General features: G+C 37.7%; 2 protein-coding genes and 1 pseudogene across 5 annotated transcripts in view; 2 read left to right on the top strand and 1 right to left on the bottom strand.

Moving 5' to 3' along the window:
- Window positions 1–18,479, bottom strand: part of XKR9 (XK related 9) — a 90,212-nt gene that overhangs the window by 28,401 nt on the left and 43,332 nt on the right. For 2 of the 4 annotated variants that reach the window (XM_008710785.2, XM_008710784.2), the window contains exons 3-4: window positions 15,191–15,271; window positions 9,689–10,237 (exon numbers count right to left, since the gene is read on the bottom strand). The exons of 1 other annotated variant lie outside the window; for it this stretch is intronic. In XM_008710785.2, the coding sequence (XP_008709007.1) occupies window positions 9,689–9,960 (272 nt within the window). In that variant the 5' untranslated portion in view covers window positions 9,961–10,237; window positions 15,191–15,271. The remainder of the gene's footprint in view (window positions 1–9,688; window positions 10,238–15,190; window positions 15,272–18,479) is intronic. One more of the 4 variants, XM_008710786.2, reaches the window with a different exon arrangement.
- On the top strand, window positions 11,639–12,231 carry LOC103681280 (annotated as a pseudogene).
- The window catches only part of LACTB2 (lactamase beta 2), a 24,530-nt gene continuing 24,064 nt past the window's right edge, over window positions 18,014–18,479 (top strand). Inside the window, exon 1 of the mRNA XM_008710820.2 lies at window positions 18,014–18,213. Coding sequence (XP_008709042.2) covers window positions 18,092–18,213 — 122 coding nt within the window. The 5' untranslated portion in view covers window positions 18,014–18,091. The remainder of the gene's footprint in view (window positions 18,214–18,479) is intronic.

Below are 18,479 nucleotides of genomic sequence, written 5' to 3'. Positions count from 1 at the left end.
AATCGTAGGATTTCCTTTTATTTTATGGTGGAATTATATTCCATTTTATATATGTTTTCTTGATCCACTCATCCATCCATGGACACTTGGGCTGCTTCCATGTCTTGGCTATTGTCAATAATGCTGCAACAAACATGGGGGTGCAAATATATTTTCACCACTCTTCACGGCCTCTCAAAAATCCCATAGTGTTTTGTTTTATTTTATTTTTTAAAAGATTTTATTTATTTATTTGAGAGAGAGAGAGAGAGTGAGAGAGAGAGCACAAGAGTAGGGAGCCCGATGCAGGTTTTGATCTAGGGACTCCAGGATCATGACCTGAGCTGAAGGCAGACACCTATCTAATCGACTGAGCCACGCAAATGCCCCGGTAAATTCTCTTTACAGTTGGGCCGCTTAGCTGTATTAGAATCCCTTTTCTGGGGCGCCTGGGTGGCACAGTGGTTAAGCGTCTGCCTTCGGCTCAGGGCGTGATCCCGGTGTTCTGGGATCAAGCCCCACATCGGGCTCCTCTGCTGTGAGCCTGCTTCTTCCTCTCCCACTCCCCCTGCTTGTGTTCCCTCTCTCGCTGGCTGTCTCTATCTCTGTCAAATAAATAAACAAAATCTTTAAAAAAAAAAAAAAAAGAAGTTGTGGTCCCTATATACAATGGAATATCACTCAGCTATCAGAAAAAACGAGTTCTCAACATTTGCTGCAACATGGACGGCACTGGAGGAGATAATGCTAAGTGAAATAAGTTAGGCAGAGAAAGACAACTATCAATATGATTTCTCTCATCTATGGAACATAAGAACTAGGATGATCGGTAGGGGAAGAAAGGGATAAAGAAAGGGGGGGGTAATCAGAAGGGGGAATGAAACATGAGAGACTATGGACTATGAGAAACAAACTGAGGGCCTCAGAGGGGAGGGGGGTGGGGGAATGGGATAGACCAGTGATGGGTAGTAAGGAGGGCACGTATTGCATGGTGCACTGCGTGTTAGATGCAACTAATGAATCATCGAGCCTTACATCGGAAACCGGTGATGTACTGTATGGTGACTAACATAATAAAAAATCATTAAATAAAAAAAATAAAATAAAATAAAATAAAATAAAATAAAATAAAATAAAATAAAATAAAATAAAATAAAATAAAATAAAATAAAATAAAATAAAATAAAATAAAATAAAATAAAATAAAATAAAATAAAATAAAATAAAATAAAATAAAATAAAATAAAATAAAATAAAATAAAATAAAATAAAATAAAATAAAATAAAATAAAATAAAATAAAATAAAATAAAATAAAATAAAATAAAATAAAATAAAATAAAATAAAATAAAATAAAAAAAATAAAATAAAATAAAATAAAATAAAATAAAATAAAATAAAATAAAATAAAATAAAATGGTATAGCTACTTTGGGAGACAGTTTGGCATTTTCTTATCAAATTAAAAATACTCTAACATATGATTCAGTAGTCATGCTCCTTGGTATTTATCAAATTAATGGAAGATTTAGGGGCGCCTGGGTGGCTCAGTCGTTAAGCGTCTGCCTTCGGCTCAGGGCGTGATCCCGGTGTTCTGGGATCAAGCCCCTCATCAGGCTCCTCCACTGGGAGCCTGCTTCTTCCTCTCCCACTCCCCCTGCTTGTGTTCCCTCTCTCGCTGGCTGTCTCTCTCTCTCTCAAATAAATAAATAAAATATTTTTTAAAAAATTAGTGAAGAGTTATGCCCACATAAAGCCTACACATGGATATTCACAGTAACTTTATTCATAATTCCCAAAACTTGGAAACTAAGATATCCTTCAGTAGATGGTGAATGGATAAATAACTTGCGATATGTCCACACAAAGGAAGATCATTTAGTGCTAAAAGAAATGAGCTATCATGCCATGAAAAGATACAGAAGAACGTTAAAAGCTAACTACTAAGTGAAAGAAGCCAATCTGAAAAGGCTACATACTCTAGGAGTCTAACTGTATAGTGTTCTGGGAAAGACAAGACTGCAGAGACAACAAAAAGATCACTAGTTGCCAGGGGTTAAGGAGGTAGTAGAGAGGAAGAGACAAAGCCCAAAGGATTTTCAGGGCAGTGAAACTATTACATATGATACTATATGGTAGATATATGTCTGGGGCACCTGGGTGGCTCAGTTGTTGGGCATCTGCCTTCAGCTCAGGGCGTGATCCCGGAGTCCTGGGATGGAGCCCCACATCAGGCTCCTCCTCTGGGAGCCTACTTCTTCCTCTCCCACTCCCCCTGCCTGTGTTCCCTCTCTCGCTGGCTGGGTCTCTCTCTCTCCATCAAATAAATAAATAAAATCTTTAAATAAAAAAAAAGATACAGGTCATTATACATTTGTCAAAACCCCCAAATTATACAACCCCAATAATTAACTCTAATGTAAACTATGGACTTTGGGTGATGTTAATATATCAGTATAAGTTCATCAATTGTAACAAATGTACCATTCCTGTGAGAAATGTTGCTAGTATGGGAAGCTGTTGGTGGTGGGAGGACAATTAGGGATATATGAGAACCGTACCTTCTGCTCAATTCTTCTGTGAACCTAAAACTGCTCTAAAAAATAAAGTCTACTTGAAAGAGGGGAAAAGCATACATGACTTTAAGAAGTATTATAAAGCTACAGCAATCAAGACAGTATGGTTTCTTTCTTCCAAATGACATGCTTATCTATGAAAAAAAAAATCCTAGGAGTCTACAAAAAAGCTACTAGAATTAATAAGTGAGCCTATCAAAGTCATAGGATAAAAGAACAAAAAAAAACAAGTAGAAATGAAGAATAAAAATCATGATCATCTCAAAAGATGCAGAAAAAGCATTTGACAAAGTACAACATCCATTCATGATAAAAACTCTAATAAACTGGGCATAGAGGAAACATACCTCAACATAATGAAAACCATATATGATAAACCCAAAGCTAACATCATACTCAATGGTGAAAAACTAAGAGCTTTTCCTCAAAGATCAGGAACAAGACAAGATATCCACTCTCATCACTTTTATTCAACATATTACTAGAAGTCCTAGTCACAGCAATCAGACAAGATAAAGAAGTAAAAGGTATCCAGATTGGTAAGAAAAAAGTAAAACTATTACTATTTGCAGCTGGCATGATATTGTATACAAAAACCCTAAAGACCCCACAAAAAACTATTAGAATGAATAAATGAATTCAGTAAAGTTGCAGGATACAAAATCAACATACAGAAATGTGTTGCATTTCTATACACTAATAACAAACTAGCAGGAAGAGTAATTTTTTAAAAAATCCCATTTACAATTGTATCAAACAGAATAAAATACCCAAATAAAATTTAGCCAAGGAGGTGAACTTATTTAACCTGTACTCTAAATACTATAAGACATTGAAGAAAACACAATGGAAAGGTATTCCATGCTTGTGGACTGGAAGAACAAATATTGTTAAAATGTCCATATCACCGAAGCAATCTAAAGATTCAATGCAATCCCTACCAAAATACCAACAGTATTTTTCACAGAACTAAAACAAAAAATCCTAAAATTTGTATGGAAGCACAAAGGCTCCTGAATAGCCAAAGCAATCTTAAGAAAGAACAAAGTTGGAGGTACCACAATCCCAGGTTTCAAAAAAACAATAGATCAATGAAACCAGGAGCTGGTTCTTTGAAAGAATTAACAAAATTGATAAATGCATAGCCAGACTTATCAAAAAGTAAAGATAAAGGACCCAAATAAATAAAATCACAAATGAAAGAGGAGAGATCACAACCAACACCACAGAAATACAATTATTAAGAGAATTTTATGAGCAACAAAATGCCAACAAATTGGGCAATCTGGAAGAAATGGATAAATTCCTAGAAACACATAAACTACCAAAACTGAAACAGAAGAAATAGAAAATTTGAACAGACCTATAACCAGAAAAGAAACTGAATCAGCAATCACAAATTTCCCAACAAACAGGAGTCCACGGCTGAATGGCTTCCCAGGGGAACTCTATCAATCATTTAAAGAATTAATACCTATTCTTCTCAAGCTGTTCCAAAAGATAAAAATGGAAGGAAAACTTCCAAATTCATTCTCTGAAGCCAGCATTACCTTGATTCCAAGACTAGACAAAGACCCCACTAAAAAGGAGAATTACAGACCAATATCCTGGATGAACATGGATACAAAAATTCTCAACAAGATACTAGCTAATCAAATCCAATCGAATCAAATCCATTCCAACTAGCTAATAGAATCCAACATTAAAAGGATTATTCACCACGATCAATGGGGATTTATTCCTGGGCGCAAGGGTGGTTCAATATCCACAAATCAATCAACATGTCACACCACAATAAGAAAAAGGATAAGAACCATATAATCCTCTCTCAATAGGTGCAGAAAAACATTTGACAAAATACAGTCTGCTTTCTTGATAAAAACCCTCAAGAAAGTAGGGATAGAAGGAATATAACTCAACATCATAAAAGCCGCATATGAAAGACACACAGCTACGGGCACCTGGATGGCTCAGTCAATTGGGTGTCTGCCTTCGGCTCAGGTCATGATCCGGGGGTCCTGGGATTGAGTCCCACAAAAGGCTCCTTGCTCAGCAGAGAGTCTGCTTCTCCCTCTGCCCCTCACCCTGCTCATGCTCTTTCTCTTTCTCTCTCTCTCTCTCTCTCTCAAATGGATAAATAAAATCTTTTAAAAAAAAAAAAAAAGGAAAGAAAGAAAAGACCCACAGCTAATATGACCCTCAATTGGGGAAAAACTGAGAGACTTTCCTCTAAGGTCAGGAACATGACAGGGATGTCCACTCTCACCACTGTTGTTCAGCATTGCACTGGAAGTCCTAGCTTCAGCAATCAGACAACAAAAAGAAATAAAAGGCATCCAGATCAGCAAGTAAGAAGTAAAACTTTCACTCTTTGCAGATGACATGATACTCTTTGTAGAAAACCCAAGAGACTCCACCAAAAAATTGCTAGAACTGATACATGAATTCAGCAAAGTTGCAGGATATAAAAGCAATGAAATCTGTTTCATTTATTTCATTACATCTGTTTCATTCATCTGTTTCATTCATTTCATTACAGAAATCTGTTGCATTTCCATACAACAATAATGAAGCAGCAGAAAGAGAAATCAGGGAATCAATCCCATTTACAATTGCACCAAAAACCATAAGACACCTAGGAATAAACATAACCAAAAGAGTAAAAGATCTGTATGCTGAAAACTATAGAATACTTATGAAATAACGTGAAGACACAAAGAAACAGAAAAACATTCCATGCTCCTGGAATGGAAGAACAAATATTGTTAAAATGTCTATACTACTGAAAGCAATCTACATATTCAATGCAATCCTGATCAAAATAACACCAGCATTTTTCAGAGAACCAGAACAAACAATCCTAAAACTTGTATGGAACCAGAAAAGACCCCAAATAGCCAAAGTAATGTTGAAAAAGAAAAGCAAAGTGGGAAGCATCACAATCCCAGACTTCCAGCTGTATTACAAAGCTGTAAACATCAAGACAGTATGGTACTGGCAAAGCAGGAGACATCACAATCCCAGACCTCAAGCTATATTACAAAACCATAATCATCACGACAGTATGGCACTGACACAAAAACAGACACATAGATCAATGGAACAGAATAGAGAACCCAGAAATGGATCCTCAACTCTATGGTCAACTCATCTTCAACAAAGCAGGAAAGAAATGCCCAATGGAAAAAAGACGGTCTCTTCAACAATTGGTATTGGAAAAATTGGACAGCCACATGCAGAAGAAAGAAACGGGACCACTTTCTTACACCATATACAAAAATAAATTCAAAGTGGATGAAAGACCTAAATGAAAGACAGGAAACCATCAAAATCCTAGAGGAGAAAACAGGCAGCAATCTCTATGACCTTGACTGCAGCAACTTCTTACTAGCACATCTCTGGAGCCAAGGGAAACAAAAGCAAAACTGAACTATTGAGACACCTCACACTGGTCAGAATGACTAAAATTAATAACTCAGGAAACAACAGATGTTGGCAAGAATGTGGAGAAAGGGGAACCCTTTTGCACTGTTGGTGGGAATGCAAACTGGTGCAGCTACTCTGGAAAACAGTATGAAGCTTCCTCAAAAAGGTAAAAATGGAACTACCCTACAACTCACCAACTGCACTAATAGGTATTTACCCAAAGGATACAAAAATGCTGATTTAAAGGGGCACATGCATCCCAATGTTTATAGCAGCACTATCAACAATAGCTGAATTAGGGAAAGAGCCCAAATGTCCATCAACTGAAGAATGGATAAAGAAGATGTGGTATATATATACAATGGAATATTACTGAGCCATCAAAGAATGAAATCTTGCCATCTGTAGTGCCATGGATGGAACTAGACTGCATACATAGGAAAAGGGAAAGAAAAATAAGATAGAAATAGAGAAGGAGGCAAACAATAAATAACTCTTAACTACAGAGAACAAACTGAGGGTTGCTGGAGGGAGATGGGTAAGAGAATGGGTTAAATGGGTGGTGGGTATTTGGAGGGCGCTAGGTGTTATATGTAAGTGATGAATCACTAACATCTACTCCTGAAACCAATACTACATTATATGTTAACTTGAATTTAAATTAAAAAATAAAATAAAATAAAAATTATAAAATAAAACTCAGTGGTTGGATATAATAACATTTTGGCCACAGTGAAAGAAAGTACTAGTGAAATTTAAAAAAAAAAAAGAGTTATGAAAAACTTTCACAGAATGTACCAGAGAGTCAAAAATAAAAATTCAAAACATCTAACATGCAACATTTATGTTAGGTAAACATAGGTTGTGTGAGATCTAACTTATATTTGCTTGGAGTCCCAGAAGGAAATGTAGTAAAGAAAACATTACAAAAGACGATGGCTAAGAATTGTGCCGAACTAATAATCCACAGATAATAATCCACAGAATTAAGAAGACCAGCAAATCCCAAGCAAGAAAAATAAATCTACACCTAGATATATTGGAAACTAGAAATCCAAAGATAAAAAGAAAAATCCTAAGAGCAGCCAGAAGGGGGGGGATGGTAAAATACTTTTAAAAGAACAGCAGTGGGAACCTGGGTGGCTCAGTCGGTTAAACATCTGCCTTCAGCTCAGGTCATGATCCCAGGATCCTGGGGCCAAGCCCCACATCAGGTTCCTTGCTCAGCAGGGAGTCTGCTTCTCTCTCTACCCTTCTCCCTTGCTCATGATCTCTCACTCTCTCACACTCTCTCTCTAATAAATAAACTTTTAAAAAATAAAAATGTTTAATTAAAAAAAATAAAATAAAAGAACAGCAGTAAGACTGATATCTAATTCCTGTTGAGCAACAATGGAAACCAAGAGAATATAATTTGCAGAGACAAAATAACTACTCATTAGAATTCTATAGTCACTAAAATATCTCTCAAGAAAGGTGGTGGTCACCCAATGTTCATAGCAGCATTGTCCACAATAGCTAAATCGTGGAAGGAACCGAGATGCCCTTCAACAGATGACTGGATTAAGAAGTTGTGGTCCATATATACAATGGAATATTACTCAGCTATCAAAAAAAACGAGTTCTCAACATTTGCTGCAACATGGAGAGCACTGGAGGAGATAATGCTAAGTGAAATAAGTGAAGCAGAGAAAGACAATTATCATATGATTTCTCTCATCTATGGAACATAAGAACTAGGAAGATCGGGAGGGGAAGAAAGGGATAAAGGAAGGGGGGGTAATCAGAAGGGGGAATGAAGCATGAGAGATTATGGACTCTGAGAAACAAACCGAGGGCTTCAGAGGGGAGGGGGGTGGGGGAATGGGACAGACTGGTGATGGGTAGTAAGGAGGGCACATATTGCATGGTGCACTGGGTGTTATACGCAACTAATGAATCATCGAACTTTACATCAAAAACCAGGGATGTACTGTATGGTGACTAACATAATATAATAAAAAAAAAAAAAAGAAAGAAAGAAAGGTGGTGGTCAAAATAGCCCAAATTCAAAATCTAACTGTAACAAAACAATATGTTATCCACTTAATATTTGTCTTTATTTTTCTCTTTAATATATATATTGCTTTTAACAGAATTAAATGCCTTAAGATAATAATGAAAAGGTCGAATGAAATTAGACATATAGAAAATCATAGAATTCTCAGGACCTACTTAGATTCCTAGTTTAACTATAAAATAAGGTTTTGAACAAGATTTTTTGTTTAAGATTTTATTTATTTGTCAGAGAGGGAGAGAACACAAGCAGGGGGAGTGGCAGGCAGAAGGGAGAACGAGGAGTCCAACATGGGACTCGATCCCAGGACCCTGGGATCATAACCTGAGCCGAAGGCAGACGCTTAACTGACTGAGCCACCCAGGAGTCCCTGAACAAGATGATTCTTAAGGTTATTTTTAGTTCTACATACGATTCTGTACCTAATTAACCACATGGCTACTGATTACAGTAAAAATTTCATTTAGTCAAATCAATGGTGTAAGTAACTTAAAAAATTAAGTGCTCTCAGAATTGCAAGTGATAAACTATATTTACATAATCAGGCTTGGAATAGAAAATAGAAGATAAAAGATTCATAAGACACAGAAATGAGTCATTTCCCCCACACACACAAAAAGTGAGTACATATCAGAAAAAGTAACTAAATTCAAAGGGGTACCTGCACCCCAATGTTTATAGCAGCAATATCCACAATAGCCAAACTATGGAAAGAGCCCAGATGTCCATCGACAAATGAATAGAAAAAGAAGATGTGGTGTATATGTGTGTGTGTCTATATATATATATATATAGACACACCCACATAGAGAGAGAGAGAGACACACACACACACACACACACACAATGGACTACTACTCAGCCATCAAAAAAATGAAATCTTGCCACTTTCAACAACGTGGATAAAATTAGATGGTATTATGCTAAGCTAAATAAGTCAGAGAAAGACAATTATCATATGATCTCACTCATATTTGAAATTTAAGAGAAAAGACAAGGATCGTGGGGGAAAGGAGGGAAGAATAAAACAAGATGAAGTCAGAGAGGGAGACAAACCATAAGAGACTCTTAACCACAGGAAACAAACTGAGGGTTAATGGAGTGATGGACATTAAGGAGGACACATGATGTAATGAGCACTGGGTATTATATAAGACTGATGAATCACTGAACTCTACCTCTGAAACTAATAATACACTATATGTTAATTAATTGAATTGAAATTTAAAAAAACATTCTTTAAGATTTTATTTGAGAGAGAGAGAGAACACATGTGCTCATGTGTGCACCTGTACAAGCAGGGGAAGGGCAGCGGGTGGGGGGGGTGTTAAACTGACTCCACGCTCAGCCAAGCCTGACACAGGACTAGATCCCACAACCCTGAGATCATGACCTGTGCCGAAATCAAGAGTTGGATGCTTAACCAACTGAGCTACCCAGGTGCCCCAAGGTAAATTGAAACATTCTATCAATGAACCTGGAAAATTCTAACAGTACAGCAATGACTCATATAAGCACCAATAATGAGAGCAAGTAACCTTTGTGCTACATGCAAACCGGGGAACTTTGTACATTTGACTACCCAAACACAGAAAGGTAGTTTCTGTTGCATAAAAGAAAAATAATGTTAATGATCAAAAGTGTATGCTCACCTTGTAAAAACTCCTCCTTGCAAGCAATGAAGTAGAAGAAAACAATGCTGATTTTCTTGGCCTGCTTTCTTTAAATCAGCCTTGAACCAAGAATAACTAAAACACTGCACCACAAGTGTTCCAAAGAGCATAAAGCTTACTGTTAAAATACCAAAAACATTTCGTCCTTCACAGAAAAATCTGACAGATACCCAGATGTCCACAATTAAATCAGTTATATAGATTATAATGCCAAGAACTGACAACATAAAATTCAATTTAGTGTATTTCATTATGAATCACTGTAGCTCTTGGTTCTCTACTTTCTTATCTCATACAAAAAAAAAAGAAAGAAAAAAGAATATCAGTGCATCTGTTGGTATAGCACTGAATTTTAATTTCTACTCCCTAAATTTATTCAGAAGAAAGAATAAATATTATGAAATTGAAACAATAAAACCGAAGTGACTAATTTTAATTTTCTTTCCTAAATCTCCTATCCAGGTCCAATGTTACAAGGCTTTATTCAATCTTCTGTTTTTCAATGATCTTCATTACAGATGACAACACCTAAAATAAAACATATATATAAAAGATTCTAAAATTCTTGATTATAATATTAAAAACCCTAGGCCATGATTTTATCAAACCTCTACTTTTTCTAAAAATAATATATTACCACTAAATATAGTTCTTATAATAGGTTTGGGAAAGTAAAGCCTCAGAAATATACCTATTAGTTGAAAACTTCCTCTCAGACTACTTACCTTAAAAGCCATAACCTTCTAACAAAGATATTTATCACACGTCCATCTACAGTGGCAAAAAATTAGAAACAATCTAACTGTGTCAACATAAGGAATTGGTATAATAATGGTAGATTCACAAAATGGAATATTACAAAGGTACTAAAAAAATATTTAACAAAGATGCAATAGCTGTGAAAATTCTTAATATAGTTTTTTAACTTTTATTTTGATTCCAGTTAGTTAACATACAGTGTGATATTAGTTCAGGTGTACAATATAGTGATTCAACACTTCCGTACAACACCCAGTGCTCATCACAAGTGCACTCCTCAATCCCCTTCATCTATTTCACCCACCCACCCAGCCACCTCCCCTCTGGTAACCATCAGTGTGTTCTCAATAGTTAACTTAATATGGTTTTAATTCAGCAATTCTATCTAAGAATCAAGCCTAGGGAAATAGTCACAAATGTGTGCAAAGATATATACTCTTTGCAAAACCTTCTTTATAATAGCAAAAAGTTGAAAACTGCCTAAATGACAAATGAGACCTAGTTCAATAAATTATGGTATATCATAGTAAAGAATACACCACACAACCTTTAAAAAGAATGGAGCGGTGTTGCATAAACTGACCTCAGAAGATCTCCAAGACGTATTAAGTGAAAAAAACAAGTACCAGAAAGACAAATATAGCATTTATGGGTTTTTAATTATATACGGAGAGAAGAAGGAAGTTGGGTGTGGAAAGCAAAAGCAAATTCAATCCTGTAATTAATTATTCTTCTATATTGTTGGAATTTTTTTTTACAAAAGACATGTATCCATATATTACTTACATAATCTCTTAAAATAAAAACAATAGTAAATGATACTTTTAAAGAATTGCAATGACTGGACAAAATATTAGCTAACATTTACTTAGCACTATGTGCCAGGCATTAAACTAAACCTTATACATAAAATACCCCCATTTAAATCTTACATCAAATTTAGGAAATAGGTATTACTATTGTGACCCCTGTTTTATATATGTGGGCTAAATGCAATCTACATACAAGATCTGTCTGACTTGGTAGCTGCTCTAGGATTTCCTGGGGTGCTTGTATCTGAGGCCTTTGTACCTGCCAGTGGTGCTCTCTGGTAGAGGCATGGAATTGGTGGCTGCACCCTCTGGGCTGGGATAAACCTCTCAGTGGATGCAGGCAAGCCAAGCCAGAGCCATGGGCAGTACAATGGTAGCAAATGAACTGACCATTTACTGCTGCAGGATTTGTAGGCTGTTACGTTTTGCAAGCCTTGGAGCATATGGAGCTTCAAGCAAAACAAGTTTTCAAAGTCTACCAAAATCTGCCTTCAGCGGCAGCTATTATAGAGGTGGGTTTGAACACAAAATGCCAAAACAAGAGGCAGCATTAACAGCAGGTGTAAGCTCTACTAACAATAAAGGAAAAATAAGAGCTGCTCTTCTGCAAATTATGCTTTTTAATCACCCAAACAAGGGAGGATCTCCTTACATAACAGCCAAAATCAATGAAGCTAAAGATTTACTACAAGGTCAAGCTAAAAAAAATGAAGTAAATGTGCAATGAATTTTAAGTTCTTATTAAGTTCTTACAAACTAGTTCATGTTTAGGAGTACCAGCTTTTCATAATAAAATGTCACAAAGTTAAAAAAAAAAAGTTTGATACAACAGGTTTTTTTATTTTCCTAATTGCCAATATTTCATATAAAAATACAGATTTTTCACTGCTATAAAAAAACTGAAAGATCTGCTACACTAGACTAACAATCCCTCATGAGCAGTGGATGCCTCCTAGGTGGGGCATGCTCTCTCAAGGTCACCACAGTAGCCAGCCACCCCATTTCAGTCATTTCAGCAGCTGGGTCTCAATGCTAATATAGCTACCTACTAGCTGTGTGTCCTCAAACATGTTTTTTTACCTCCCTCTGCCTTATTTTCTTTCACCTGAAATATGGAAATAATAATGGCATATACCTCATGGGGTTGTTGTGAAGTCTAGGAAACATAATATATATAATACATATAAACCTCTAGGAAAGTACCTGGCAAACAGAACTCAATAAATGTTAGTTACCATTATTATCTTGCCGGCCTGCCTGATCCCTATAAGCATTTGAGTTTGCAATCTTTGACTTCACTTTAAGGAATGTTAAATAAAAAAAAATACTATGGTATGATTGCAAAGCTTTGAAAATACAAAGGAAATATGACTTGGAGGAATACAAAAATGTTAACAGTAGTTTTATCCGGGAAATTAATGGTATTATAGATGATTTTTTTCCTCTTCTTCATTCTTTTCTATATGTATGAACTGAATTGTTTCCCTCCAAAGTTCTTACGTTGAAGTACGAACCACCAACGTGACTGTATTTAGAGATGGGCCTCTAAAGAGGCAATTGAGATTAAAAGGAATAGTTAAGGACAGGGCCCTAATCCGATAGGACTGGTGTCCTTATAAAAAGAAGTGACAACAGAGACCTCCCTCCCCCACACCCCCCTCCCATATACACACAGGAAAGGCCACATGAGGATGCAGCTAGGAGGCAGTTATCTGCAGCACAAAGGGAGAGGACTGAAAAGAAACCAACCCTGCTGGCACCATGATATTGGACTTCTCATCTCCAGAACTGTGAAAAAATAAATTTCTGTTGTTTAAGTCACAATCTGTGGTTATTCTGTTACGGCAGCCCAAGGAGACTAACAACCTACGGTTCTATAAAGAATGTTTATTACTTTAAAAACCAGGAGCAGACAGTGCTACTGAAAACACACATAACCTAATACTTACAGTGTTCTTGTCATTTTACCACTTATAAGTATTTTGTTAAAAAGTTTCAAAACAATATTAAAAGATACTTCATTCCTCTTACTGGAAAAAAAAAAATTTCACTGTCACTACTTTTCCTGACAAGAATGCTGTGGCCAACAGGATAGAAAAAGATAATTTTAAAATCTGAGTTTTCCCCCGTCTAGCAGGCCATGAATTTCCATGCGGTAAGTTTTTTATCTTAAAATGGAAGACATCATGCCCAACATATGCATGGAGTTTAGGAGGATGAGATTTAATCAGAAGGTTCTGTTCAAATGAATTAAATACTTACTTAGAACCTACCATGTGCTGTTTTAGGCTTTGGAGATACAGCAAATGACAAAAGAGACAAAAAAATCCCTGCCTTTGTGGAACTTATATCTGAACAGAGAAAGATAGTCAATTAACAATAAAAATAATAAGGGAATTAAATACTACATTGGAAGGTGGTAAGTGCTATGGAAAAAACACAACCTAGGAGTTGTAAGTAGAGACAGGCACATCATGAGTTGCAATTTTAATTAGAATGGTCAGGACAGAGAGCACCTGGGTGGCTTAGTCAGTTAAGTATCTGACTCTTGATCTCAGCTCAGGTCTTGAATGGTCAGGACAGGCCTCACTGAGAAGATGGCAAATAACTGAATGAAATTAGTCACATGGATATCATGTGGAAAAACTTTCCAGTGGAAAGAACAGCTAGTATGAAAATCTAATGTACTAGATTTCAAATATGTCCTCCAGAAACAAAAGTTCCACAAAATATTGACAAATTCCTTACCATGGCTACACTGGATGTGTTTAATGTGCATCCAGGTCCTGTTCTAATATCATTCTAAAAAATATAATTTCTTAAGCTTCACTATCTAGGGAGAGAAAAGATCACATATATAATGGAAGAATAGGTAGAATAACAGTAGCTATCATTGCCGAGTGTTTACTACGTGTGAAGTGTTTTACATAAATTTTATTTAATCCTCACAAATCTCTATGAGAAAGGTATTATTGAGCAAAACACTGAGGCTGAGAGATATTGGGTATTTAGATGAGTTATCTCTAATGAGTAAACTGATTTTAGGGGCACCTGGGTGGCTCAGGTCATGATCCCGGGATCCTGGGATCAAGCCCCATGTCAGGCTCTCTGCTCAGCGGGGATCCTGCTTCTCCCTCTCCCTCTGCCTGCCGCTCTGCCTACTTGTGTTCTCCCTCTGTGTCAAATAAGTAAATAAAATCTCTAAATAATAATAATTTAAAAAAATAAACTGATTTTAATGTAGATAATTTCCTTAACATTACAGACTATAATACCTAAGCACTCCATGTGTACATTTCTTAACCACTCTCCCCACAAAGACAGTTTCCTTTACCTGGCATGGATATGGAAAACACTAGCAGTTTAGAAATAAATTTTACAAGATGAGAAAAATAAGTTCTGAGAAACTTAGACAATTCCATTATTAGCAAAACATCAGATTCAATAGACTAATGTGACGTGGCAACGTCTCTATTCCTAATTTAGTCAGGCAGAACATAATGCCAACCAGAAAGAAAACTACACAGCAAGGAAATAAATATAGCAGCTCTCATAAAGAAAGCCCACACCTCCTTCAATAACCACATAGCTATATAACTTGTATGAAGCCCAGTTCCTCTCTATCCCTATGGTTAATCACTGTTTTAATTATCACCTTAGGTGAAATAATACCACCTATAAAATTTGACTTTATGGAGAATTTTGACACTTGCTGACTTAATAGGACAGGTTCAATCCAATTTCATTCAGAGGTCAACCCAGCTATGTGGCTAACTGGCTGCCAGCCAAAATACATAACCTTTGTCCACTGTACATGATCTCTTTGTCATAAAGCAGACGTTTGAAGAAGTAAAAACCAGCAAACTTTCGTTTGTCAACCAAATTCAACACATATAAAATGCAGACTTACTTGTCAAGTATAAAAAGTCTTCTTTAACTCAAAGTCTCTTCTGGAAAATCTTCATCCTGGGAATCTTTTAGTTCTTCTTCACTGAAAACAAGTATCATTAAAGAGCGTGTAAACCTTTAAGAACGAATACTAAAATGAAACTGAAGTCATCTGTTAGTCATATGTGGGATTTTCTCATCTAGTGATAAGAGAGTTTGTATCATTGCAACTACAGTACACCCCTTTATAACTATCACATTGGGAGAAGGAATAACATGGCTCCTCTCCCAGGTTGATTAAGTTACAAGGTTTTACTGTATTACTGTATTCAAAATTTAAGTTTTAAGAAAATACAATTTGCCTCACAGCGTATCCAAGTAGACGAGTGTTTGAAAAAGAAAGAGATTCTTATATTTCAAGTACTCTGATAAAGAACTTACAAAGTATTTTTAACTTAGTCCTACCTACCTTTTTCAAAACTGTATACCTTCTTAAACCCTATGCCCCAAGGACATGACTATTGGTTTCTGTTCCCAAAATAAATACTACAGTTGTTCTATTTCCAAGCCTTTTCTCAAGATTATTTACTGTCTAGAATGCCCTTCCTACCTCTATCTACCTGATCAAGTTCTATCAGTCCTTTAAGAATCAGCTCAAAACCCCACCACCTTTAAGCTTTCCCAGATCTTCCCAATTAATTTGATTCTCCCCCTTCCTCCTTGCAATCCTATCACTTCAGCTATACTTCTCTAGGATTTATTCCCATGTGTTTTAAAAGAAGATAATACACGTCTCCTTCCTGGTTATAAGCCTCTCGAAAGCCAACTACCATTTTAACACCCCCCCCATATGTCTACAGTAATACTGTGCATACTGTAGGTAGATGATAAATGATTGTAAATGTAACAATCTCTGGGGTTTGTTTTTTTGGGTTTTGGGGTGGGGGTTTTTTTGTTTGTTTTTGTTTTTTTTTTTTTTAGCAGGCAGCAAACTTTATTTAGCAATAGTACAAAGCTCCCAGAGGGGGAGGGGGCCCAAGAGGGTTGCCCAAAATCTTTAGTCTTATTTCTTGGAGAAGAGCTTAAACTTCAAGTCACATTACTAAACATATCCACAAAAACAATTTTGTATTAGCAGCCTATATCTCTCTTCTGAGCTCAACCCATACATATCCAACTGTCTGTAGATTTCTTCACCAGGATATCCCACAATCACCCCAATTTCATATTGTCTAAACCAAGTTCACTACCCTCTATTCCCCCTCTTCTGCCGGTAGCTCCTTGTATGACTCAACCAAAGTCACTTAAGTTTTAAATTATTTGTTAGGTCCATTTGGCAGATGAAGAGCTTGGCAATTAATTAAAAGAAAGAGATGGAAGCCACAAGGGAAATTCTAATTTAAAACAAAAAGTCAAGGGATAAAAGAATGGAACTGCCCACAAGTCCCAGAAATTACTGTTCCACCCTCTTCTCAAAGGTTTGTTGACCTCCTGGCACAAGGTTTTTTAAAAAGGAAAATAGAGGTAGCTTCCTGACTGAATAGCCATTAAGTGATGGCTATGAATAAATAAAACTGGGGAGTTGAAAATGCCTGATGTGGGGAATTTTGATGGTTCTTCCAAACATTTTTTAAAGGGCATACTGCCCTTTCAGCGAAGGTTTTTGAAACACTTTCCCATTAAAAGTACATCTTTGAGACACAAGGCAAAGAAGTTCGTCACACATAAAACAGGTATGTCTATCAAGAAATCTGGAATATTAAACTAATGACTTGTAAAATACTGTACAAATAGCAAAAAAGTGTTAAAATGTGTTTCCTAACACTTCTAATGTGTTCATTTCTCACTTGTTTTGAAAAAGATGCGGGTTGGGACAGTGGATATGTCCCAGATCTCTTTTGAGGTAGCTTACATACAACTATCATAACTCAATGAAACGGTTCGTAGGATCTGTTCATTTCCTTTTAGGAAAATTGTAACTTTTTTTTTTTTAAATAGGGAGGAGTTGTTAATACTGGGATAGTCCATGCTTAGCAGATTAGAAAAGGACTCCTCATAGAGAAAATAACTCCCTTCTAACTTGGGGACGAAACTCCTCGAGGCTGACCTCGGTGTCTGCACAGGAACACAGCACTAGGGAGGGAGCCGCAAGCTTCTTGGATATAACAAGAGGGGGCCAAGTGTTGGGGCAAAGCAGCGAGGAACAAGGCTCCAGACGCGGAGCTGGGTTCACACCGCGGTCACCTGGCCAAGTCTCCAAATCTCCGCGTTTCGTTTGTAAAACAGACATAAAAAACAGTGCCTTCCTCTTCACGTCGTTGCGAGGACTAAATGAGATAGTGTTTAGAAAAAGCACTTAGGATGGCAGTAGGCACTAAGTAAATACTTGTTGTCCCTATTTATTATAAATGACAAACAGGTTTCTTCACACACACACACACACACACACACCGCCATTGCCTAAAAACAACAAGCCATCCTTCCCAGGATTTACTGTTCTCTAACTAACCTCAAACCTGCCTGCCCCGTGCTCCACAAGACTTCCCAGGTTAAAACGTCTCTCGTCCAATGGGATGAACTCGCCACAAATTCCTGTGAAGGCACCAGGTTGTGACAGGCCACGGAACTCGGCCAGCCGAACGCAGCCTCGCCTCAAGGAGCTTCACGCCACGCGCCCTCACCCGCCCTCCCGCCTCCCGCCTCCCGCCTCCGCCTCCGCCTCCGCCTCCGCCTCCGCCTCCGCCATCCGGGCGGCGTCACGTGACCTATGGCCCCGCCCCCAGCACTGCTGGCGAGTCCCCCGCCCGCCCGGCTCGCGCGAAGTCAGGCGACTACCGGCCCCGCCCCGCCTCCGCCCCCTCTCCGGCCTAGTCGCCAGTGCGGCGCTCGAGTCACCGCGCGCGGGCGGGCTATAGAAGCAGTCATGTCGGGGGTCTTGCAGCGCGTCGAGCAGCTGTCCAGTCGGGTGGTGCGCGTCCTGGGCTGTAACCCGGGTCCCATGACCCTGCAGGGCACCAACACCTACTTGGTAGGAGTCGGCACCAGGTAAAAGTCCCTATTCCCCTCTAGCAAACACCCCGGCCTGTGGGGCGCACAGGGCTGGGGCTGGGACGACTGCTCGCCGAAGGCGGAGAGGCTGTGCGCCCCCACAGCCTGGAGCTCGGTGTCCAGTCCCGGCCAGGCAGCACCACCCAGGACCACCCTCAGACGCCGCGATTCCAGGCCTCCCCCAAATCACTACAATGCGGGCTGGTAACCTAACTTACCAATGGCTAATGAGGGAGAAATAATGAGAAAAAAAAAAAAAAAAA

This window comes from Ursus maritimus, unplaced genomic scaffold, assembly GCF_017311325.1.
Source record: "Ursus maritimus isolate PB19 unplaced genomic scaffold, ASM1731132v1 scaffold_9, whole genome shotgun sequence".
In the NCBI taxonomy this organism is placed as follows: Eukaryota; Metazoa; Chordata; class Mammalia; order Carnivora; family Ursidae; genus Ursus; species Ursus maritimus.
Note: the sequence above shows the minus strand (reverse complement) of the source record. Positions and strands in the feature narration are given on the sequence as shown.